Below are 21,794 nucleotides of genomic sequence, written 5' to 3' on the forward strand. Positions count from 1 at the left end.
AGCCGTGGACTCACCCGCCGACCCGCGCCCGCAGCCGCCCGCCCGCCTCCGGGGCTAAGCCGGGTCCCGGGCACAGCCGGGATAAGCGGGCACCGGGCAGCGGGATTAGAATCCTGCTGGGAAATCCGCCTAATCGGCCTGAGTGGGGGTCGGGGCCAGGATTCCTCCGGGGGTGCAGCGGGGCAGATGGGGTGACACGAGGGAATAGGGACGGCTGCCGGGGTGAGGGTGTCTAGGGGTCCCCATCCGCTGGAACCGGGGGTGCTGCGGCACTTTTCGGGACCAAACAGCCACAGAACCCCGGGATCCTCCCAGGGGGATTCGCGCGGGAATCTGCTCACTCATCCCACGAGGACCAACACCGCGTCGCTGCAACTGAGAGGAGCGGCGGATCCCCCCGCCCGCGGCCCCGCATCCCCGCCTGCGGCGCCCCTCGACCCGGCATCCCCCGACCCCGGCGTCCCTCGACCCGGTTCCGCCGCACGGAGCCCCGCTCTGGAAGGGTTGCAGAGTCACCGGGAGGCGGACGCGCCGGGGGAACGCGGAGGCAGCCCGGGGGGACGCACGGACAGCCCAGGATGGGTCATGGGAACAGCTCGAGGGGACGATGAGGACAGCCCACGGGGGAGATGGGGACAGCTCGGGGGTACGATGGGGGTACGGGGACAGCCCCGGGGGGGGCGGGGAGGTGCGGACAGTCCCGGGAGGACGCTGCACGGCCGAGAGCAGCAGCCGGGACACAGCCCCTCCTTTCCCCCCCGCAGCCCCCGGCCCGGGACCCCCGTTACCTGCTGCGGCCGCGCGGCCCCTTTAAGAGACCCCGCGGCTCCGCCGGGCGCGCGCAGGCCCCGCCCCTCCCGGCGCTACAAAGTATCCGCGGCCGTGACGTCACGGGAAGGCTCTTAAAGGGGCCGCTCAGGCGGGGGGGGGGCTCCGCCCGGACCTTCTGCCCTTCTCCCGCCCCGCCCCGCCCGTGGAAGCCCCGCGGGGCAGCGCGGCCCTCCGAAACGCAGCATTTCCCTGCAAAAAGGTGGGTCCCTGCCCGGACAGGCACGGCACGTCCGGTCCCGTCGGCACCGGTAATCCCACGTCTGTCAACCCCACATCCGTTTAACCCAGCAGCCGGTTCCCGGCTCCCGCTCGGCCCCCCCGGGACGCGCAGCCTCCCGCTCCACCATCCCGGCACTCCGGGGGTCTCACCCAGGTCTGCAGCAGCTCCCACTCCCCAGGTGGGGACCCGCCTGAGCCCTGACAAGGCGCCTGCACCAGAGACCAGCTCCTGCTTACGTTGAAAGGGTTTGTTTTTAAAAATAAAACGTTTCAGTCTGAGAGCATCTCCATTAAAAACCGCACGGGAGGGGAAAGTCAAGGGGCACTGACTGCACTCGGGCATTGCCGCGGTGCAGGATGCGGCCGTCGGAGTCAGCCCTGGCTCCAGCCCGGGCGATTGGATTGCTGCGGAGGTGCAGCAGTGCCGGGTGTGCCGGGTGTGCCAGCTCCCAGCCCTGCCCTGCAGCCAACACCATCATCTCAGAATCTTGGTCCCAACGACTTCTGCAAAAAAGACTTTTCCAGCACCTAGAGAGTGCAAACACATGTGCACACATTCACTGACTCACACACTCACAATGCCAAGGCCCCGCAGTGCCCTGGGCTCCCCCCACACCACATCCCACCGACCCCGGGCCCTCTCCTCCATGGGGCTGAGCCAGGTCCTGCCAGCACAGCCACGAGCAGCAGCACTGGGTGCAGCACAGGCAGCTGCCCCCCACTCCTTGCTGAGGGATCCGGGGGTGTTGCAGGGGCACATGGTGGGCGCTGGGTGTGTGAGAGGTGACACTGTCCACTCCCCGGTGCTGGAGCATCCGCCGCCTTCCCGCTGCCCTGGGGCCTCGGGGCTCCCATGGGAACTGGCCAGGCTCCTCTCTAGAAACAGGGTCTTTATTTCCTTGCTCAGAAAAATAGATTAATTTCCAAAGTTAAAAAAGAGTTTAAAAAGAAGGAATGACGGAAGTGAAGGCTGGAATGTGGCTGGCAGTGTGGCTGTACACGAGATGGTGCGGACGGGGCCAGTGCCGTCCCCCTCAGTAGCTCTCCTCCTCCTCACGGTAGTAGTGGTACCCAGGGGGGTCCCCGCCCAGGTCACCAGCAGCGTTGGCCACCTCGCCCTGGCTGCCCTGTGGGCAGTACTTGGGGTCATAGATCTGGCGGCCGAGGCCAAAGACCTGCCCGCTCTGGTTGGCGCCCTGGTTGGAGCCCATCTGCAGTGACATGGAGGAGTTGTCGCACTTCTCTGTCCCCATCTTGGCGTCGTAGATGTGTCTCCTGGTGCCGGGAGCTGTCATGCCCACCTGGAAGGGAGGACAGGATGGAGCAGGGCTCAGCTGTGGTCCCCCCCACACCCTCCCAGCCCGGCACAGGCGCTCACCTGGCTGGCACACTTGTTGGTGCCCATCTGCAGGCTGATGGTGGAGTGGTCCATAGGTGGCAGGATCTGGTTCTTGGGGTCGTAGAGGTGCCTCCGGGTGCCGTAGGCCGTCATGCCCGACTGGCTGGCGCACTTGTTCGTGCCCATCTGACAAAGGGGTCTGGTGAGGAGCACGTGCTGCCCCACACGTGCCCCTTCTCCCCTCTCCCCATCACCCCCAGCCCAGGGGGCACAGCCAGAATTCCCCAACCCCCCCCAGGCCACTGAGTGCCGGACACGGAGCCACTATGGTCCCAGATCCCAAGAACACCTGAGGCACCTCGAGCCTCGGGTTCTTCCAGCTGTGCTTGGAGCCGTGACAGTGCTGAGGATTTGACAGAACTGGGCACCCCTCTCCCAGTCCCCCACCCCTGGGACCCCACAGGGCAACCCACCTGCAGCCCAATCACACACTGCCCAGCCTTCATCTTGGCCTCGTCAAAATTCCTCTGCTGCTTCTCCGAGTACTTCACACCGATGTCCACTCCGCTCTGCAGCCCCTTTGTCTTGGCCTGCCAGGAGTGGTGGTGAGGAGGGATGGGGGTCCCAGTCCCCCCATCCTCTTCCTGGACAGGGGGAGTCACAGGGTCCCATGGGCACCACCCCAGGCTGTGGGTCCCCGCAGGACAGTGCCCCTTCCCAAGCTGCTCGTCCCCCTGTGCTCACCATTCCCGCCAGTGCCAGCAGTGACACCTGCACCTGGGTCAGGTTCCCACTCTCAAAAAGGTCGTTGGCTTCGAAGAGGTCCACGGGGTTCATGCCGTAGCTGGCCATGGCCTTGATGAAGTTGGAGAGGTTCTCGAGCTGCAGGGAGGGGGAGAGGGGTGAGCCCCAGTGGGTGGTGGCAGAGGGACAGCGGGTGGGTGGCACCAGGGCTGCACTTACCTGGTGCCAGTTCTGAGCCGAGCGGTTGATCTTCCTCACCGAGTTGGGCTGCAGCTTGTTCATGAGCCTGGAGGGAGGCAGGGGGATGTGGGGCTGCGGCAGGCAGAGCCCCAAGGGGCTGCAGGGCATGGGCCCCTTTCAGGAGGATCCAGCCCAGGCCTCCCCATGGGATGCAATTCCTTGCCCAGGTCCCTGTTGGTCCTCAGGGCTCTCCGCAGACAGAGACCCTTTGGGGGTGACCCAGCAGGTCCCACTGGCGCGGATCCAGCCCACCCTTTCCACCCCAAAGGCTGGTGGGGGTCCCCTGGAGGGCTGGTGTTCCCCATCCCCACCCAATCTGGGACTCACTCGCAGAGGATCACCCCGTCCTTCAGCCCCTTCTGGAAATCGGGCCCGATCTGCTGCCCCGTGACGCTCTCGATCCACGTCCGCAGCTCGACCTCCTTCTGTGGGTCATACTTCTGGGCAAGCTGGAGGGGGTGGGTGAGGGCAGCTCAGGCACAGCCCTGTGTGCACCCCAAACCCCTCAAGGGAACAGTTCCCCCCTCCCCAGGATGGGAATGGGGACAGGAGGATGATGCTGCCATCAGACACAGCAGCTTCTGAACCATTCCAAGAGGATGAGGAGGAATTGCCTGTGGGGGCCAGGGGGAAGTGCCCCCTCCATGGGTCTGTCCCTCCCTGTCCCCTGGAGCCTGCGGGAGCCCAGCTCCAATCCCTGAGGGTCCAAGCCACGAGATGCTCTCCCTTCCGGCAAAGCCCGAGAGCCGCGCAGATTCCTCGGTCACCACGGCTATGCCAGGAATGTGGACGCCTCCTCCCAAATGGAGACCAGCTGCCAGGGCCGGCAGCATCTCCGCCAGCGCTGCCTCGGCCCTGGCCCATGAGGCAAGAGAAAGGCATCCTGACCTGGGGTGGAAAGAGCCTGGAACCCCCAAGTGCTGTCCTACCTCAGCCCCATCCCTCCAGTGCTCAGCCAGCACCCAGAGGTGGCCTCAGGGCACCCACCAACCTCTCGCCCATCCAGTCCTCTCCTGGTCCTGTTATGTGGTGGGGCCATGAGTCCCCTCCTCCTGGACAAAGGGAGACACTGGAACGGGCACAGTCCAGCCCTGCTGTGTGGTGGAGAGATGCTCTGGCCTCAAAGGGGAACTTGACCGATGCAGGACCTTGGGTCACACAGCACGTGTGTCCCAGCCAGGGGATTCCACAGTCCCACAAGATGATTTTCTGGGGCACGGGCAGCTGGAGACAGTTCCTCTTCCCTCCCCATGGCCACCGTGAGGGTTTCCCAGGGCACAGGAGCAGGCAGAGGGGACCAGCCCCAGAGAGATCCCACTGCAGCCCACTTTGCAAGGGATTGCACAGACTGGGAGCACGCCACTAGTTTAACTGGTTCCCAGTTGGTGATGTCACCTCCAGCAGACACACTGGGGCAGTCAGACTGGCTCATGTCTTGCTGAATCAACCCAAAGCACCAGGAGCACATGGTGGGGAGGCTCCGGCGCGTGTCATCCGTTCAGCGCCAGGGCAGCCCAGCCCCAGGCAGGCCAGGGCCCGTCCGCTCCTTATGAAACGTAAATCCCCTGCAAGGCTGGGTAAGGAGCCACAGCCACCACGTCCCTGCAGCCACGACCACGGCAGCCACGCGCCCACCACCACTTGGCCCTTCTTCTGCCTGCCCTGGCCCCATCCAGGCAGCTCCCGTGTCCCCGGGCAGCACACAGCCACACAGGCCACAGGCCACCAGCCCTGGGGTGACCACAGCTCAATCTCTGATCGCCTGGGGTTGGGCACAGCCCAGCACTTCGGCCACTGCTGGTGCCACCTACAGCCTGGGGCAGCTGTGTCCCCCCGGCCCAGCAGGACCCCTGTGAGCTCTCGAGGAGGCAGGAGGGTGCTGGCAGCTGCCTGCACCCCACAGCACACAGCTCCCTCCTCGGGGTGCAAACAGACCGCCCAGAGGCTCCCGTTCCCCTTTTCCCTTCCGGCCCCGGGCAGAGTCACCGGGGTCACCAGCCCCATTCCCAGCGAAGGCCGCGGAGCATCCGCGGGGGATGCGCGACTGCGGGGCAGCAGAAAGTGAAGCTGGTCCGGAGCCGCGGGGTTTGCCGGGAGCGGCGGGGCAAGAGCGGCCACTGCACTGGGACGCCTCCCAGCCCCGGTCCCCCCAAGACACTTCCCTGGGACCCTGCCGGCAGGCTCAGGGCACTCCGAGACCGGGAGCCCAGCCCTGGCATCCCCACCCCTCAGAGACCCCGGTACATCGGGACCCTCAGTTCCGCATTCTCTCGGGAACCCCTGGCTCTCCATCCTCCCGGGAACCCCCGACTTCTCCACTCTCCGTCCCCGGTGGCACCGGGCCCCCTCCGGCTCCGCATTCCAGGGGCGCACCAGGACTCTCTGGTTCTCCGGAACCCCGGGATGAAACCGGGACCCCCAACGGCACCGGGATGCCCGGCTCTCCCAGACCTCCAGGAGCACCGGCAGCCGCAGCGCCTGCAGGCCCCAGTAACCCCCAGCCCCCGACTTGCCCCCATCCCGTGGTCCCGGTCCCCCCGGTTCCCGCCGCGGCTCACCCGGTTCTTGACTTCGGCGGAGAGGCCGTAGGACGGGCCCTTGTTGAACTGGGAGCTGCTCATGGCGGGGCGCGGAGCCGGTACCGGAGCGGGGCGCGGGCAGCGGAGCCGGTACCGGAGCGGGGCCGGGCGGGGCGGGGGCGCGGCCGGGCCCGGCCCCCCCGCGCTGATTGGACGGGGCCGAAATGCCCAAATAAGGGCAGGAGCGGCCGGACCGTGATGTGGCTCCGAACCCCAACATTGGGACCCAGGGGGACCCCGGGAGAACCGGGGGGCGCCAGGAGGCACCGGGAGCCCGGGGAAGCCCGGGGCCGGGGCTGGAGCCGTCCCGGGCACACGGGTACACCCACGCACCCACCCCCGGGCACACCCACGCACCCACGGGCACACCCCCGGGCACATACACGCACCCACGGGCACACGCGTGTGCATCGTCGTACTCACTCGCGTGCACGGGTGAGCGCACCCCGACCCCTGGGCACGCGTTGTGCACCCACACACACACACACACACACGCACCCCCGACCCACGGGCGCTCCCCTGCACACGCACACTCGGTCACTCACGCACACAAGCGCGCACCTGCCTGCCCGCACCCACGGTCACGCGCACACGCGGGGCACACGAACGCGTTCCTCCGCCCCCGCTCCTCCGCCCCCGCACCCCCCGCCCCTCCACCCACCCACCCGCGCCGCAGTCCCGCTCCCCTCGCCCCGACCCCCGCCCCTGCCCGTGTCCCCCCCGGGGTCGGCAGATGGCCCACGCGAGACCGGCCCGGCCCGCGGGGGGTTCCCGGGAAAAAGCGGAGTGTCTTCCCCGTCCCGCGGGGCCGGCAGCCGTCCAGGGCAGCCCACAGGCAGCGGCCGGGGGTCCCCACGGGGCCCGTCCCATCCTGTCCCTCTCCAGGAATTTATTGGCCGCCTCTCCTGTTTTCCCGTTGTGGGGTCCCATTGCCCCGCGGGTGGGGGAGTCACGGGGGCGAGGGGCAGGGCAGTGGCTCCGGGGGACCGGTCCCGGCACCACCACCGAGCCCACGGAGGGACAGAGCCGGGAGCGTCCCACGGGTGGGCGCCCAGAGCCCCCCATCCCATTCACCCCCACACCTGGGGCCTCCAGCGGGATGGACAGATGGACACCCCCAAAACAGGGTAAAACCTCCCAGAGGGCGGGGGTCCCACAGGGGCCAGCACCGGTCCCGCAGAGTGGGGCTCAGGCCCCCACCCCTCTCTAAGCCTTGGGCTGCAGCACTGAAACCCCCCAAAGCCCCCAACGAGCCCACCACCCCCAGGAGTGCCGGCGTCCACCTGCCCCCCCGTGACCCCACAGGGCAGCCGGCGTCCACCTGCCCCCCCGTGACCCCCCAGGGCAGCCGGGGTGCCCCTGCCCCTCCATGACCCCGCAGGGTGCCCCTGCCCCCGGCCTCGCGCCGGGGTGCGCGTTCGGCTTTTCCTGTTTCAGGTCGGGCTGCGAAGCCGATGAGGAAACGAGGCGGCGTCACACGCGCCCTCCTGACACTGCGCCCCGCGAATGTGGCCGGCGCCGTGAGCAGCCGGCACGGCCGCCGGGCCGAACGAGGGGCTGAGGGCAGCGGCTCGGCCCCCGGGAACCATGTTCTCCCGGAAGAAACGGGAGCTGATTAAAACCCCCTCCATCTCCAAGAAGAGCCGGGCGGGAAGCCCCGTCCCACAGACCCTGCCGGTGAGTGTCCCCCGGTACCTCTGGCAGGGCGGGGGCCGTGGGTCCCTGGGGGCTATGGGGGCAACAGCACCCACGGAGCTGCTGGGAAGAGCCACGGGGTGGCAATGGGGACCTGGACACGTCCAGGAGGTCTGCGAGGAGGAGAAAGAAGACGAGGAAGGACCCAGCTCACTGGGCTGGGGGGACATTTTGCCCCAGATGAAGGGGACAGAGCAGCCGCCGAGGGAGGCGGGAGGGTAGGAAGGGACAAGGGAGGAAATGTGGGGCTGTGTCCGAGTGTTTGGAGAGGACAGAGAGATTCCCAAACCTCCCTGGGGACACTGGGCTCAGGCAGCTCAGCTCTGCCATGTATTTATTTATTGACGTGCGGACCCCCCCGGTGCCGGAGGGGCCGGGAGGAAGCGCCTCACCTCCGTGGGGCCGGACGGCGGCCGGGGCTCCCCGTCGCACCCCGCACCGCCCGCCCCGCCCCTGCGCCCCAGCCCGGGTGCGTGGGGCGAGACGGGGCTGGCACGATGCGGCCGTCGGGGCTCCGGAGCCCACCCGCGGCTCCTTAGCGGGGGGCACCCGCCCCCAGCCCCGTCCCGACCCCCCCGGAGAGGGGCCTATGGGTGGCGGCTGGCGGGATGCTCGGCCGGGCCGCGGGCAGGAACAGCTACAGCCCCTGGGCGGCGGCGGGCAGAGCCCACCCGCCCCAGCGCTCCCTGGACTCGCTGCCCTGCGCGCCCGCCGTGCGACTGACGGTACGGCCGGGGCGCCCTGGGGCGCCGGGGGGAGGGCCGGGAGGGTACCGGGGCCACTGCACCCCGGGGGGAACGGGGACGGGGCCGGGTCGGCCCCAGGCGTTTTGGGGTGGGGCCCTTTGGGTGCCCCTGCAGCCCCGTGGTGGTCTGGCCCCCCCCCCGTGGGGATGAGCTCCCCGTCTACCCTCGCCCACGGAAGCCTCGTGCTCTCGGCGCTCCGTGTCTGCCGGAGACGCTTCCGGCAGCGCCCGGCCGGGGATGCTGAGACCCCGCACGCTCGTGTCACACTCGGGGGTCCCTGATGGGAGCTGCTGAGTGGGCTGGGGGCTGCAGGGTCCCCTCCCCATGCTCACAGACCCTTGCTGGGTGCGTGATCCCCAAGCCATGCACGGTCCTGGACAGTGCTGGTACCAACCCCTCCCTCGGGGCAATATTGCCCCTGGAAACTGGGGACTTCCTCCATCTGTAAAATACTTGCCAAACCCCCAACAGTGGCCTGGGAGGTGTCCCCGTCCCTGCCCCCTCCCCCAGCATGGGACCAGCTGAAAAAGAGGAAGGGACGTGTGGGCTGGATCCTGCTGCTGTTTGGCTGTGCTGGGGTCCCCAGTCCACTGGGATGGGCAGTCCCAGCACGGTGGGTGCTGGGGTGGACAAGCAGCGTCACCCACACAGTCACTGTGTGCCCCCATGACAAACACAGAGCCAGAGGGACTGGTGGGACCCTGCCCAGGCCTGGCCCAGACCCTCCCTGCTCTGTCTTTGCCCAGTGGGGTCCCAAGACTGTCTCCAAGGTCCCCAAAGGGGATGCCTGACTGGGGAAACTGAGGCATGGTGCAGCTGCAGGGTCCGGCACCAGCCCCTCAAGACACCGCCCCGTCCCCCAAGCTGGTGGCGTGGCGAGTCCTGGGGTGCTGCCCTCTCCCTGTGCCCTCACACTCATCCCCTCTCCCCAGGACCTCTCCCGCAAGGATTGCCTGGAGGCACCAGGCTCCAGCCTGGGGGACCTGCCCGCGGCCAGCGCCAAGCTCAGCACCAGCCCCAGCACCGTGGGCACCCTGAAGCGCCCCACCAGCCTCAGCCGCCATGCCAGCGCCGCCAGCTTCCCCCTACCTGCGGCCCCCCGCCCCATGGCCAAGGGGCACAAGACCCCCACATCCTACAGCCCCATGGAGGGCGGGGAGGGTCCCTTCATCGACCCCGAGGACATCTCCCAGCTGCTGGCGGACGTCGCCCGCTTCGCCGACGCCCTGGAGAAGCTGCGGGACGTGGTGCTGCGCGACGGTGAGTTGGGCACGGCCGCGGTGCTGCCAGCCTGGGCTGCCCACCCGGTGCCAAACACCCGGGTCACAGCGCTGCAGGGCACCCCAGGGACAGACCCCCCCGTGGGTGGGGGTTCTCTGCTTGGGCCAGAGGCCAGCAGGACCCGCAGGGGGCTGTGGAGCTGCGGGCAGAAGTGGTGGGTGGGTGGTGGGTGAGTGGCTGCTGGAGCTCAGAGCCAGGATAACGCGGCTTCCTGCCGCGAGCTATTTTCATCCGCCCGTTTTCCTGTTTACAGTGCAGCGGTGCCAGCCGCCTGCCAGGGCCCCCTGAGCCCTGCAGGGTGCTGGGCATGGCCCCCCGGGCCCCCAACCCACCAGGGCGGCCGTCAGGATGGGGCTGGGTGGTCTGCGGGCCCACGAGCGCCTGTCCCTGCCCAAGGGGGCACAGGGGATGCATCGATCCCATGGTGTAGGGGGCACATGACACCCTGTTCTCAGCCCTGGTTTTGCAGAAACCCCTTCCTGACCCCGAGCTGGGGGCTGGGTTGGGCAGGGGGCTTTGCCTGGCTGGGCAGTGAGTGCCAATCCCCCATCCCAGCACCTCCCTGTGCAAGGCTCCTCACCTCCTAACCAGGCTGCCAGTGCCCAACCCTGTCCCGTGCCGACCAGGCCAGACCCCCAGGCTGGCAGCTGGAGCCCACGGAGGGGACAGTCCTGGGGAAGGACCTGTAGGATGCAGTGAGCCGGGCTGGCACGATGGCAGGACAGACCTGCCACATCCCTCCCACTGGGGAGCGTCCATCCGGGAGGAGGGAGGGAAGGAAACGAGGAGGAAATTCCCAAACTGCTTTCAAGGGAAAAAGTTACTACTGCGGAAAAAATGCCTCAAAGGTTGGGCTTCCCCTCCGGCCACCACTGGGCTGGGCAGGAGACACACGGCCAGGGCTGTGGGGAGGGGCTGGACGGGCCATGCTGGGCTTGGGAAACCCCAAGGCCAAGGGGATGGGCTGCATGGTGTGGGAGATGGCAGGACCCTGCCTGGCATGTGGCTGGGAGGTAAATGGGACTGGGATGTGGGACAGGATCACAGAACGGGGATGCAGGGCAGGGACACGGGGCAGGGACACGGGGCAGGGACACAGGGCAGGGACACAGGGCTCAGCCCCCCTCTCTTGCAGACCCCAAGGAGCCCCAGCGGCCGCTGGCCCACGAGTGCTTGGGTGAAACCCTGCGCATCCTGCGCCAGGTCATCAACAAGTACCCACTGCTCAACACCCTGGAGACCCTGACAGCTGCTGGGACCCTCATCTCCAAAGTCAAGGGTGAGACAGGGGCTGGAAGCTCTGTCCCACTCCCCTCTTGCCCCATGTCAGGGTGCGGGGCTGGGGAGCCCACGGGGGGTTTGCCAGGAGCGGAGCTGCCCCATGGGCTGGCAGAGAAGGCAAAAGCATCAGCTACTTCTTGCTGTGGTCCAGCTTTAAGGACGATATAGTGTCAGAAATGACAGATCCTGCCTGGGGGTTTCCAAGCACAGCCACAGGAAAAACACTGAAATAATTAGATCCTGCTCCTGGCAGCCCCTTGTGTTTACAGAGTGGGGTCTGGGAGGCCAGGCCCTGGCTGGGCACCACCTCCCTCTGCTGTCATCCACTGGGAGGGGGTGACTGCACCGACCACAGGCACAGCACAACCTCCTGCGTCAACCGTGGCTTCCTGGACACCCAACAGCAACCGCAGGGGACAGGAAGGCTCACGGCGGGTGGGGAGAGGGCTGCTGGGGGCTGGCCCCTCATGGGGACAGGAGGGAGTGCACTGGGGGCAGACCCCAACCCCTCACTGCAGCGGGGGGCTCAGTTCCCCCCGAGGAGCAGCCCCGGGGGCTGCCCAGGAGCCCTGGCTGCTGCTCACCCATGCTGGGGGTGTCTGCTGAGCACTGTCTGCACCAGTTCCCTCTGCCTCGGCGGTTCCTCTTTTGGCCATGGCCAAGAGCCCTCCCGGAGGAGTCCATCCTGCTCAGAGCAGGGTCTGGAGGAGCCATGAGGCAGGGAAGGCAGTGGAACAGGTCCAGCAGTGCTTTTCCAGCAGCCCTGAGTAACGGGAATAAACAGAAACATGAGCCAAGGGATGCTGGCAGGGCAGTCAGTCCTGGGAGAAAGCGGGGGGACGCTGTGCTGGGCTGGAGAAATCCATCACCCACAGGGATGATCCTCCCCACTGCTCCCTCAGCTCGCCCCAGCCCCAGCTCAGCCCCACAGCTCCTCTGGTACCACCGTGAGCCAGCAGGTCCTTCTCCTGCTGAGACAGGGGCAGGTGCACAGTGACAGGGCTCCCACATCTCCTCCTCTCCAGGGTTCCACTATGAATCCAACAATGAGGCGGACAAGCGGGAGTTCGAGAAGGCTGTGGAGACCATCGCCGTGTCCTTCAGCAGCACGTAAGGGATTCTGGGCAGCTGCCTCCAGGGATGGTCCGTGGGTGCTGCCGGGTGACAGCCCATGTCACTGTCCCTGTGCTGTGCTCCTCTCCCCACAGGGTGTCCGAGTTCCTCATGGGGGAGGTGGACAGCAGCACCCTCCTCTCCATCCCACCCAGTGACCAGAACCAGGTGAGCCGTGGGGCTCTGGCTGCTCCCCCCAGCTCTGATGGGAGCCCAGAGCAGGGTGTTTCTCCAGAGACATTCCCATGAGCTCCTGGGCACAGCCTGGGCACAGCCTGGGCACAGCCGACTTCCAGCAACAGCTGAAAGGCTCTGGCAGCTCCAGGTTCCAGCCTCCCCTCTGTCTGCTTGGCTGACCAGCCCCTTTTCTTTCCAAATCCTCAAAGAGCATGGAGAGCCTCTATGGGGGGATCCCTGGGCCTGGAGGAGAGGGCGTGCCTGTGGGCGTGGAGAGCTACAACACGGGTAAGCAGGACGAGGGTGGGTGCAGGGTTTGGGGTGCAGGGTTTGGGGTGCAGGGTTTGGGGTGGGGGTGCCTGGCTGAGCAGGAACCGGCGCCTTCCCTGTCACTGGTGTGATCCTGAGCCACACTTGGCTCCTGGGCTGGGAAGAGGCAGCAGAGCTGTGGCACCGGGGTCAGCAGGGTCAGCAGGGGTCAGCAGGGGTCAGCAGGGTCAGCAGGGGTCAGCAGGACTGGCACAGCTCGGGGATGGGGAGGTTTGCACGGGAAGCTCACGGAGTGTCCCCCTGCAGCCCGTCCTGCGGCCGAGGAAGTGGACGTGATGCTGCAGCGCTGCGAGGGGGGGGTGGATGCTGCACTCCAGTACGCCAAAACCATCTCCAAGTACATGAAGGACCTGATCGGGTACCTGGAGAAAAGGACCACGCTGGGTGAGCAGGAGGATGGCGGGTGGGTCCCTCTGGAGCAGGGCTGAGCCCCGGGACAGGTCCAGGTCCCTACAAGAGTCTGGGGGGAGACCAACACTGCCAGGGAAGTGGGAACTTCACTCTTCAAGTTCCTGATTTCAAAAAGAAGATTGGGTTCCACCAGGGAAATCCCAGTGTCTCGTGTGCCTTTTCACTTCCAACCTTTTTCTCCCAGAGATGGAGTTTGCTAAAGGGCTCCAGAAAATGGCAAACAGCTGCAAGCAAACCATGAGCCAGGAGGTAAGTCCCAACGTCCCTAAAGCCCCCAGAGCTGGGCTGGATTGAGAGTCAGCAGCCCTGGAGAGCCCAGGAGAACATGCAGGCAGCTCTCCAGAGCTGTACCTGGAAATATTCAGGATGAGGCTTTTACCAGCAGCCACCAGCCTCATCACACCTCTGGCTCTTCCTCCCCAAAGGATGTGACTCTTTGGGCAGGCACTGGGGCTCAGGGCGGTGTGTTTTCCCATTTCCCAGACCAACATGCCTTTCCTGTCCATCTACCTGCTGGCCCTGGAGCAGGACATGGAGCATGGGACGTCGGTTCTGCAGGCAGCCAACACCCTGCAGCACCAAACCTTCCTCCAGGTGAGGGGTCGAAGGGTCCTCCCGGGGCTGGTGGTCCTGGCATTGCAGAGGTGGCTCTTCCTTAGCTCAGTCCAGAGGGAACCTTCGTCTGGCGCTTCCCAGGCTGTGGATTTTCATCTCTGGCACAAACCAGTGCCCGTGGCCTGGCCGTGCTGGCAGCAGTAGTGACCAGCACAGGGCACTTCTCCTCGCAAAGCCTTGGCGAGGGCAGAGCAGAGCACTCAGCTCGGGGCATCATGGGGCTGTTCCTCCCAATCCAGCCGCTGATGGTGAGACGCCTGGAGCACGAGAAGCGGAGGAAGGAGATCAAGGAGCAGTGGCACCGGGCACAGAGGAAGCTGGTGAGTGACTGGGTTTGTGTCCCCGCGACACGTGCCCCTCTAAGGATGCCGGACCCCCTGCCCCTCTCTGGCAGCGTCAGGTGCTTGGGTGCCTCTGCTGTGCTGGGGGACCCTGGGGAGCCCATGGGAGCTGGTGACTCCCGGGCTGGGTTCCGTCCTCACCCGAGTCACGGCTCACCCTGGCAGCAAGAGGCCGAGGGGAACCTGCGCAAGGCCAAGCAGACGTACATGCAGCGCAGTGAGGAGCACGAGAAGGCCAAGTACGTGGCGGTGAAAGCGGAGGAGGAGCAGCAGAACACGGCCAGCAGCGTCACCACCAAAACCCTGGACAAGAAGAGGCGGCTGGAAGAGGAAGCCAAGAACAAGGTAAGAAGGTGACGGCTGTGGAGGCGCCTCCTTGCTCCTGCTGTCCCTGCGCAGGAGCCACCCTGAACCACGTGGAGTGACCTGAGCTCCCCTGGATCCTTGAGCATGGCATGGGAATGCCTGGAGGAACACGGTCCGAGGGGCTGTTCTCTGTGTTCTCCTCACCTCTGAGCTGTCCTCATCTCTCGCTCTCCCGACCCCCAGGCAGAGGAGGCCATGGCCACGTATCGCACCTGCGTGGCCGATGCCAACACGCAGAAGCAGGAGCTGGAGGACACCAAGGTGAACTCCCTGCGGCAGATCCACGAGGTGATCAAACAGAGCGACCAGGTCATCAAGTCGGTGAGTGGGGCTGGACTGGCGTGTCCCCAGGGCAGAGGTGAATGTGCTCTGCTCCGGAGGGTTTGGAGTGGCCTCCCAGCAGAGCCATCAGGTGGGTGCAGAGCTCTGCTCTCCTCGTGCTCAGAGAAACCAAGGCTCACGGCTGCAGAACAAGTGCTGCTCCGTGCCCCTGATTGCCCACCTAACCTGGAGCCCCTGGTTCCTCTGCTCCCAGTTGCCCACCTAACCCAGAGCGTCTTTTCCCTCTCCTCCCGTACCTCAGCTCGCAAGGCTCACACCAGTCTCTCTCCACGTCGCTTTTAGGCCACCATCTCCTTCTACCAGACCATGCACATGCAGACGGCGCCGCTGCCCGTGAACTTCCAGACGCTGTGTGAGAGCAGCAAGCTGTACGACCCGGGCCAGCAGTACGCGTCCCACGTGCGGCAGCTGCAGCGCGGGGACGAGCCCGACGTCCAGTACGACTTCGAGCCCTACGTGTCCCACAACGCCTGGTGAGGGGGGACAGGGGAGCCGTCCCCGGGCAGTGCTGCAGCTCGGCCGCGTCCCCTGCGTCATCTCCTGCAGGAGCCAGGGTGCTCTCAGCGTTCCCAAAGGCAGCTCCTGCTGGGAATGCTGGAGCTGGACCGGCTCGGAATTCCCCTCACGTCCTTCGGTGGATGAGACGGGCTGTTGAGTGTTTAAGGGAGAGCTCTGCATCCCAAGACTGGGGGAGAGCAGCCGTGGATAAGGTTTCCAAGTGTCCTTCCTTCCTTCCCATCCATGTTCCCTTCTCCCCTCCAGGTCCCCCTTTTCTCGGACACGGAAGGGCAGCTTCAACGCCAGCGAGTTCCCCACGAGTGCCGAGGGGGCCGGGGCCGGCTCTGAAGGAGGGGCAGGAGCCAAGGAGGCTCCGAGCGGGGCCGAGGCGGCCGAGCGGAGGGGTGAGCCTGGAGCAGCAGGACGGGCCGGGAGAATCCCAGGCGGAATTCCCTGAAGGACACTAAACCAGATCTGTGGCACTCTGCCCCCTAACAGACCATTATCCATCTTCCCATCCCCTTTTCCTCGCTGGGTGTCACTGGAGGCACCAAACCCCACCAGCCCCTTCACCAGCAGCTTCCCCCAGACATCCCAGTTTCTCCCAGCATCCACACTCTTCTCCCACACGGACAACAATCCCAATGGACCGTGTGTTCTCTCTGCAGGTGGGAGGGGACACCAGGTCCATAAATCCTGGCCAACCACTGCTGCTGATGCCGAAAGCAGCCTGGATTCCAATGCAGGTAGATACGGGAACGGCTCAGGAGCCCCTCCCAGTACAGCCAGTCTAAACCCAGAGCATCCCAGTTAGGCTGGACCAACCCTTGTTTACCTGCCCTGTGAGAACCCTGTTGGTGAATGGCTGTGCTGATCCCAGTCTCTGATGAGATGGGATGGGGTGGGATGAGTTTTCAGAGGAGAAGCAGCTTTGCCAGTGATTCAGCAGTTTGTGGGTTTTCCTTGGACAGGCGAATTCAGCCACAAGCTCCAGCGGCTCTCGTCCAACGGCACCGTGTCCTCCAGTGAGGAGCTGGAGGAGAAGGACGAGACCACCACCCCCTTTGAGCAGAGTAGGTGACAGTGTGGGAGGTGACAGTGCTGCTGTCCCTCCAGCAGGACTCCCTGAGAGCCACTTTTCCCAAACCCAGTAGTTCCAGAGGCAAACCCAGCAGTTGCTGGGGATTCCTGACAGTGTTCCTGGCGGCGCTGCCTTTCCCAAGGGATGAGCCCTGCTCAGACCAGGGACAGTGACCGCCCTGCTCGAGCTGTGCCTGACCTCACATTTCCTTTTTCTCTGCCCACAGGCATCAATGGGATCAGCCCAGAGCTGGCGGCTCCCACGGGGCCCTTCCGGAATGTTGGCTTGTCCAAGGCTGCCCAGACCCACCGGCTGAGGAAGCTCCGGGCCCCTTCCAAGTGTCGGGAGTGCAACAGCTACGTGTACTTCCAGGGAGCTGAGTGTGAGGAGGTGAGCTGGGAGGAGTGGGAAGAGAGCTGGGGGTGGAACCCACCTGAGCCCAGCTCTGACCGTGTTCAGGAGGCCATTCCTCCTCTGGGGAGGGTTCCAGGTGCTTTCCATTGGTCCTGCAGTGTCTCCAAAGCATTTTTCCTGTCTCCCAGCACGCTCTGAGCGATGCCTGGTGTTTCTCTGTAGCTGCCCTCCCACCTTCACGTCTTCCCCTCTCTCTCCTAGTGCTACCTGGCCTGCCACAAGAAGTGCCTGGAGACCTTGGCCATCCAGTGTGGGCACAAGAAGCTCCAAGGGAAGCTGCAGCTCTTTGGGCAGGACTTCACAGAGGCGTCTCGGGGCAGCCCGGACGGGATCCCCTTCATCGTCAAGAAGTGCATTTTGGAGATCGAGAAGCGGGCTCTGAAAACCAAGGTGAGTCACACTCTCCCCTCTCCTCCTCCTCCTCAGCCCTTGGAAGGATCCCCTGGAAAACCAGCAGGCTCAGTTTCGGATTTCTGCAGGGCAGGGAGCCAGGGAGTTCATCCCAGGGATGAACTTGGCCCAAATACCCCGAACTCTGCCCATGGAAACTCAGCTTTCCTGCCTCCTGCTCTCCTGTGAAGCAGGAATGGCTGAGCTGGAGAAGAGATATCCCAGAGTGACTTCCTAGAGGGATTTCCCACCCCAAAAGGAGAGGGTGGGAGCACACAGCTCACTGTCCCATGCAAACATGAAGAGGAACATCTCCCCTCGCCTCAGCTCCACTTTCCTCTCTTTCACAGGGCATCTATCGAGTTAACGGCGTCAAGACCCGCGTGGAGAAGCTCTGCCAGGCCTTTGAGAATGGGAAGGAGCTGGTGGAGCTGTCCCAGGCCTCCCCCCACGACATCAGCAACGTCCTGAAGCTCTACCTGAGACAGGTGAGGTGCTGGTGGTACCTCCCGTGGTGGGAGGGATGGGAGGTGGCAGAGGAACCAACCTGGCAGCAGGAATTCTGCACAAGGTGGGCTCCATAACCGGGGGGTGGGTGCAGAGGGGCCCCTCCCAGCAGGATCAGGTTGGCTGTGGAGTTGGGGCCCCAGTGACCCCCCCAGCTCAGCCCACACTGAGTCACAGCAACTGCAGCACGAACCCTCCGCCCTCCAGCTGGGGAACTGGGCACCCAAAAAGGGGAAGGGACCCAGCAAAGGTCACCCTGCACAGGCTGAGTCACGTCCCCCCGGGGTGGGCTCTGCCCCTGGGGCTGCCCTGGGCCGGGCTCAGGGGGATCTCTGCCCCTCGGGTCCCCCATGACAGTCCTGCCCCAGGCACCCCCTCCCTGCACCCAAACTGTCGGTGCAAACAGCATCACCCACATCCTCCAGCAGCCACCACAAGGCAGGAGGAGCGGAAGCTGCTTCTCCCTCCCAGGCAGCCGGGGATTAACTCTTCTCGTGCTGCCTTTCTCTGTGTTACATCACGGGGGGAGCCACGTCCCTGGGCTCCTGCACACCAGGAGCAAAGGTTCTGATTTGCCTCTGTGGTTTCTCCAAAGAAAAGTGGAGTGGAACAAAAGGGGTAACTCAGTCCTGAGCCCCGACCTGACGCCTCGCTGCAGACAAATGGGTTAAAGTCCCTCTGTGAAGGGCTGGTTGGAGGGAACCACCTCTGCTGTGAGGCAGCCTGTCCCCAAAATATCCGTTTAAACCACCCTGAAAACATCACCAGCCATGTGGAACACCCAGCAGTCAACACCAGCTCCGGCTGCTTCACACAAACTTCAAAGCAGAGTTTCCCCCACCACAGCCCCGCCTTCACCCCGGGCTGTGCCCTTCACATCCTGTGCCCTTCGCATCCTGCCTTTCCCACCCAAAACAACCCATCCCTGTCCTCTTCCCAGCCACCTTCTGTCCACTGGGGAACCTGCTGCTGGGCCCACCCCACCCAGAGCTTTTCCAGGCAAAAAAAGGGAATCACTGCACCTCGACCCAGCAAGGAGCAGCCACAGGTGGATCAAAGGCTGCTTTTGGCTTGAACTTCACAAGTGCTCCTTGGCCAGGACTAACAGGGCTGGATTGACACGCTCCAGGAGATGGATAAATAAACATCACCTGGGGGCAGAGGGTTTGCAGCACTGGGAGTCACAGACTCGTGGAATCCTGGAATGGAAGGGATGATAAAGCTCCTCTCGTTCCACCCCCTGCCCATGGGGGCACTTCCAGGGATGTTTCCTCGCTAAAAGGCCCCAGGTGTCCCCAGCTCAGCAGCTCAGGACAGGTCGGGGTCTGGCAGAGGTGGGAGTTCCTGGGACCATCTCCCCTCTTGTCTCTGCAGCTGCCGGAGCCCCTGATGCCCTTCCGGCTGTACAACCAGCTGATGGGGCTGGCCAAGGAGAGCCTGCAGGGCGGGGAGCCCAAGGGCCGGGGCGGGAAGGGCGGCCCCGAGCTGGTGGACAGAGGAGCCGACACCGACCGGGTGGTGCTGAGCCTGGTGCTGAAGCTGAGGGAGCTGCTGAAGGAGCTTCCCTGCGAGAACATGGCCACGCTCCAGTACCTCCTGCAGCACCTGAGGAGGTGAGAGGGGCAGGGACAGAGCCCCTGGGGGTGCTGGGAACCTTCCCTTTCTTCCCCGGGGCGGGGAGGTGAGCGCAGCTTCCTGGGGAAGCAACTGCAGTTGCTTCTCTCCCTCTCACGAGGCTCATGTGCTCCAGCCCAGCACTTCCCCCAACCCTGCCCAACCACCCTTCTCCCTCCTTGCTATCACAAGTTCCTCCTCCTCCTCCCCAGGATCATGGAAGTGGAACAGGACAACAAGATGACCTCAGGCAACCTGGGCATTGTCTTTGGGCCAACACTGATGCGTCCCAGGCCCACGGACGCCACGATTTCCTTGTCCTCACTGGTGGATTATCCCCACCAAGCTCGTATCATCGAGGCCCTCATCATCTTCTACCCCACCATCTTTGAGCACAAGGAGGTGGCGGCGCTGGCCGAGCCCGGCAGACGCGGCTCAGGCGCCACGGAGGAGGTAGGAATCTCCAGGGGGGTCATTCCATGGTGTTCTCTGGAGCCAAGTGAATGGGAACTCCTCTCCTCCGTGCCCTCACCACCATCCCTCTCCCTCCCAGCCCACGGCTGCCCCCAGCACTGTCCCCTACCTGGACCTGCCTTCGGAAAAGGGGAATTTGGCTTTCAGTGCCGACTCACTCGCAGGTCAGTGAAGGGCCCGGGGGGCTCCTGGTGGGTGCGGGTCCCTCGGGAGGCACAGGGGACACACGGACCCTTCCCCTGCCCCGGGCACCCCGGGTTTGCCGCACAAAGCTCCCCCCAGTGCCGGTGCTGGGCGGGACGTGGACGGGGCTCCTCCATCCCGCAGAGTCCGGCGACCGCTCCGTGGACTCTGACTCGGAGCTGGAGGAGGCTGGGGAGCCTCGGACCCACCTGAGCAAACAGGGCAGCGAGACCAGCACGGACGAGGCCCAGTTCTGCGAGGAGGGGAGCGAGGGGCCACGGAGCCGCAGCTGCAGCGCCGGCCAGTCGGACACCGAGGGCTCCGGGCCCCACTGCTGCAGCCCCGGGGACGAGCAGAGCGACGCGGAGGAGACCCCCGAGAGCCGCGTCCCTGCTGCCCCCAGGGACACCACGAGCCAGCCCAGCACCCCCGTGGGTGCCAGGGGCCGTGAGCTGCAGCCCCGGCTCATCTGAGCCACCCGACAGAACCACCGCAAAGGGGCAAATCCCAGAGACTGCCCGGACACAGAAACCTGGGAGGTGGAGGGGTGGGAGGGATGCTCGGAGCTGCAGGGGCCAGGGGGGTTTGGTGTGTCAGCTGCAGGCGAGTCCTGGCTGGTTCCTGGCTGGAGCTTTCACACGAACCCCCTGAGCCCCATGGCAGGGGAATGGGGGCACAGCCTGCCAGGACCTGGCTCAGCCCGGCAGCCGTGAAGCACCAGCTCCGGGAGACAGGGGCAGACCCTCCTTGTGTGCTTGTTCAGGACTGGGAAGGAACCCAGGGCTGTGCTGTGATGTCTGCCGGGTCTGGGGACGTCCCTCGCTGGCACTGACTGTGCCTGGCACCTGGAGCCCAGGATGGATCTCCTGCCCCAAAGCCACCAGAGCTCCCCTGGTACCAGCTGAAGGCATCTGTGTTGCTTGGATCGATGGGCATTTGGATCAATGGGCATTTCTCTCCTTGGCAGGATCCACACCAAGAGCAGCTGCAGGCTGTGGTCGGGCCCAGTGGCAGGCTGGCCTGGCTGCAGGGTCCTGAGCACTGCTGAGCTCTCAGGGGTTTGGTTTTACAGTCATTTGGTCTCCAAAGAGCTGCAAGTCCAGGACCAACCCTCTGCTCTTGGAGCTGGGCATGGAGCAGGTCCCCATGGAGAGGTGCTTCTTCTTCCTCCTCAGGGCCACCACACCCCAAATCCCTCCCCAGCCCTGGCCAGTATAACCTTGAGCTTCCTTTTCTGTAAAGAGATGAATCAACCCTTCAACACGACTCCACTACCTCTGCTGGCAAAGGGACTAAAGCCAAAGTGGGTATTTTTTTGAAGCTACGAGACTTTTCTGCACTGAGGCACAGAGAGACGAGTAGATTTTTAGCTTGGAATGAGCTAAGAGCCATCTCCTCCCATTGCCCTGCCTGTGGGACACAGGGGTGGTGCTGGGGCATCCCGGGCCCCTCAGCACTGCAGGGTGATGGATGGGAGGTCTGAGCCCCCCGGGGCCGATGGAGACACATCTCAGCAAAGGTACAGAACCCCGGGTGAACTCACAGGTTTGGGACTGAGCCAGGGAAGAGCTGGAGACCCCCTCGGGAGCTGTTGCTGCCCCACAGCTCTTCCCCAGGACGGCTGGGATTTTCCAGCAGGCCATTCCCAGGGCACGGGGGGGGGTCTGGGAGTGCTGCTGCCACGGCGGTACCGCGTGTGTGTGTGAGGGTGGGTGAGGATGATGAGGGTGGGTGTGAGTGAGGGAAGGGCGAAGGCTGCGCTTGAGCTTCCCCAGGGCCACAGCTCCCTCCTGGCTGTGTCCCCTCGGGGTCTGTCCTGCTGCTGCTCGGCGCTGTCACCTCCTGGCTGTGGTCACATGGACACGCTTCCAAAAATGAATAAAATCCGTGTGTTCCAACCCGTGTTTGTCCTGGAGATCAGAGTCTTCCAGACTCCCCCTGGCTGTGGGAGGCCAAGCACTGCAAACACAAGTGTTCTGGTAG

The 21,794-nt window shown here is 64.9% G+C and overlaps 2 protein-coding genes across 2 annotated transcripts; one reads left to right on the forward strand and one right to left on the reverse strand.

The window, feature by feature from the left end:
* Positions 1–1,922: 1,922 nt before the first annotated feature.
* CNN2 (calponin 2) lies at positions 1,923–6,063 on the reverse strand. Its single transcript, XM_027704569.1, has 7 exons — positions 5,932–6,063; positions 3,701–3,822; positions 3,353–3,419; positions 3,134–3,271; positions 2,863–2,979; positions 2,429–2,575; positions 1,923–2,351 (listed from the first exon to the last, which is right to left on the reverse strand). The coding sequence occupies exons 1-7, from the start codon at positions 5,992–5,994 to the stop codon at positions 2,085–2,087; spliced, it is 921 nt and encodes a 306-aa protein (XP_027560370.1). The 5' UTR covers positions 5,995–6,063; the 3' UTR covers positions 1,923–2,084.
* A 1,413-nt stretch (positions 6,064–7,476) lies between these two features.
* On the forward strand, positions 7,477–20,343 carry ARHGAP45 (Rho GTPase activating protein 45). Its single transcript, XM_027704583.1, has 23 exons — positions 7,477–7,629; positions 9,326–9,653; positions 10,810–10,953; positions 11,981–12,065; positions 12,164–12,236; positions 12,455–12,533; positions 12,822–12,959; positions 13,171–13,235; positions 13,470–13,580; positions 13,841–13,921; positions 14,108–14,287; positions 14,492–14,629; positions 14,933–15,123; positions 15,413–15,552; positions 15,817–15,894; positions 16,120–16,221; positions 16,456–16,619; positions 16,845–17,033; positions 17,384–17,521; positions 18,915–19,153; positions 19,367–19,607; positions 19,708–19,792; positions 19,956–20,343. Exons 1-23 carry the CDS (start codon positions 7,540–7,542, stop codon positions 20,282–20,284), a joined length of 3,408 nt encoding a protein of 1,135 aa, XP_027560384.1. The 5' UTR covers positions 7,477–7,539; the 3' UTR covers positions 20,285–20,343.
* The last annotated feature ends 1,451 nt before the right edge of the window (positions 20,344–21,794 follow it).

This window comes from Neopelma chrysocephalum, unplaced genomic scaffold (assembly GCF_003984885.1).
Source record: "Neopelma chrysocephalum unplaced genomic scaffold, ASM398488v2 Primary Assembly neopelma1_283, whole genome shotgun sequence".
Taxonomy (NCBI): Eukaryota; Metazoa; Chordata; class Aves; order Passeriformes; family Pipridae; genus Neopelma; species Neopelma chrysocephalum.

Coding starts and splice junctions, on each gene's coding strand:
- CNN2 (XM_027704569.1), bottom strand. CDS start 5,994: ATGAGCAGCTCCCAGTTCAACAAGGGCCCGTCCTACGGCCTCTCCGCC. Junction 3,823..5,931: donor CCGCCGAAGTCAAGAACCGG/GTGAGCCGCGGC, acceptor CACCCCCTCCAG/CTTGCCCAGAAGTATGACCC. Junction 2,980..3,133: donor TGCTGGCACTGGCGGGAATG/GTGAGCACAGGG, acceptor CACTCCTGGCAG/GCCAAGACAAAGGGGCTGCA.
- ARHGAP45 (XM_027704583.1), top strand. CDS start 7,540: ATGTTCTCCCGGAAGAAACGGGAGCTGATTAAAACCCCCTCCATCTCC. Junction 13,581..13,840: donor AGCACCAAACCTTCCTCCAG/GTGAGGGGTCGA, acceptor CTCCCAATCCAG/CCGCTGATGGTGAGACGCCT. Junction 17,522..18,914: donor TGAAGCTCTACCTGAGACAG/GTGAGGTGCTGG, acceptor TTGTCTCTGCAG/CTGCCGGAGCCCCTGATGCC.